Raw genomic sequence first — 1,297 nt, 5'->3', positions numbered from 1 at the left:
CCGTCACAGGAGAGCCCCTTGCCTCGTTGCACACGCCGTAGATGATCGGGCGCGAGTCGGATGATTGTGACCAATCGTTTGTCATGTGTGCAATGGTCGACGAGTACGAGCCGTGCGTGAGTTTGTTGTCAATTATCGACCACACACTCCGATCGCGGAAAGCCACGCCGTAGTAGTTATTCACGTGCACGACGTAGGCGGTGCGGAACTCGTTGTCGCGGTGCACCAGCCAGCTGCCGCCGGTCACGGACAAAGTGGCTGCCATGAGCATGGCAAAGCTGAGGCGGAAAGTGTTGCACACGATCTGCAGCACGCTGCCGCCAGCCACCGCAACATCCCTGAACCCACACGCGCCGTTATAGTATTCGGTGCTCGGCGCACTCCAAGAGCTGTTCTGTATGGAGAACACGGAGCCGCCGCTGACACGCAGGTCCGACGCAAGACCGTGCATCACGTGCATCTGCGACACGACAACGCAGTTGTCCATGTAAAAGGCGCTGGACAGGTTCACGTCAAGGCTGCGCTCCACGAGGATAGCCGCGCAAGAACCCCCGCCACACGCCAGCGTAGACCGCGTCATGACAAACCGCGTCGACAGAAGACGGACGCCGTCCAGGACAAGCGCAGAGCCACACCTCAATCCCGCATGGCCATGGGTCGTCGGCACGTACCGCGACCCGCCAACCGTCGTACGCAGCGTTGAGTTCGCCAGCAGCACACTCGAGTTCGGCGGCATCGCGCCATGCAGCACGAACGTGCCCTCCAGCGACGTCACATTTGTCATGTTGACGAGGGCGTGAGGCATCGAGAGCGCCGTGCTCTCGCTGAGGCCACCAATCCGCAGCTGCGCGCCGCCCGCAAGCACGCAGTGGCGCAGCGTCACGTTCAGAGCGTCAGCGAACGCGTCCATCGAGCGCAGGTCCACCGCCACGGTGATTGGCCCGCTGAACACCACCAAGTCGAAGCACGCCGTCGCCCGCCCACCGCCAACCGTCACGGACTCCGTCAGCGTCACACCACTCACGCAGTCCTGCGAACCACCACCGGCCCTCGCAGGCGGCACGTCGAACGGCAGGCACGCCTCGCCCACACCGCCGGCACGGCAGCTGCACGCGCAGTCAGAGAACGAAGCCGTCAGCGCATCGAAGCACGCCAGCGCGGCCGCACAGCCGTCGCACGGCACCACGCTCACGGAGGACAGGCCGGCCATGCGGTAGTCGCCGCTGCTCTGCAGCACCCGGCCGCCGGCACGGTTGCACTGCACCGACACGACGCCGCTCGTGATCGCCCGGCCGGA

The 1,297-nt window shown here is 64.8% G+C and overlaps 1 protein-coding gene across 1 annotated transcript, besides 1 other annotated feature; it reads right to left on the bottom strand.

Moving 5' to 3' along the window:
* Tc00.1047053418113.9 (dispersed gene family protein 1 (DGF-1), putative) lies at positions 1–1,297 on the bottom strand (the record flags this gene model as incomplete). The annotated part of the gene is made up of 1 exon (XM_797147.1): positions 1–1,297. A coding segment is annotated over one exon (1,297 nt), but the record flags the coding sequence as incomplete, so codon positions are not given.
* Positions 1–1,297: a sequence feature (areas not merged during assembly with more than two copies in the genome that could not be assigned to a particular haplotype).

This window comes from Trypanosoma cruzi, genomic scaffold (genome assembly GCF_000209065.1).
Source record: "Trypanosoma cruzi strain CL Brener 1047053517075 genomic scaffold, whole genome shotgun sequence".
Taxonomy (NCBI): Eukaryota; Euglenozoa; class Kinetoplastea; order Trypanosomatida; family Trypanosomatidae; genus Trypanosoma; species Trypanosoma cruzi.
This window is presented reverse-complemented; position numbering and strand designations above follow the sequence as displayed.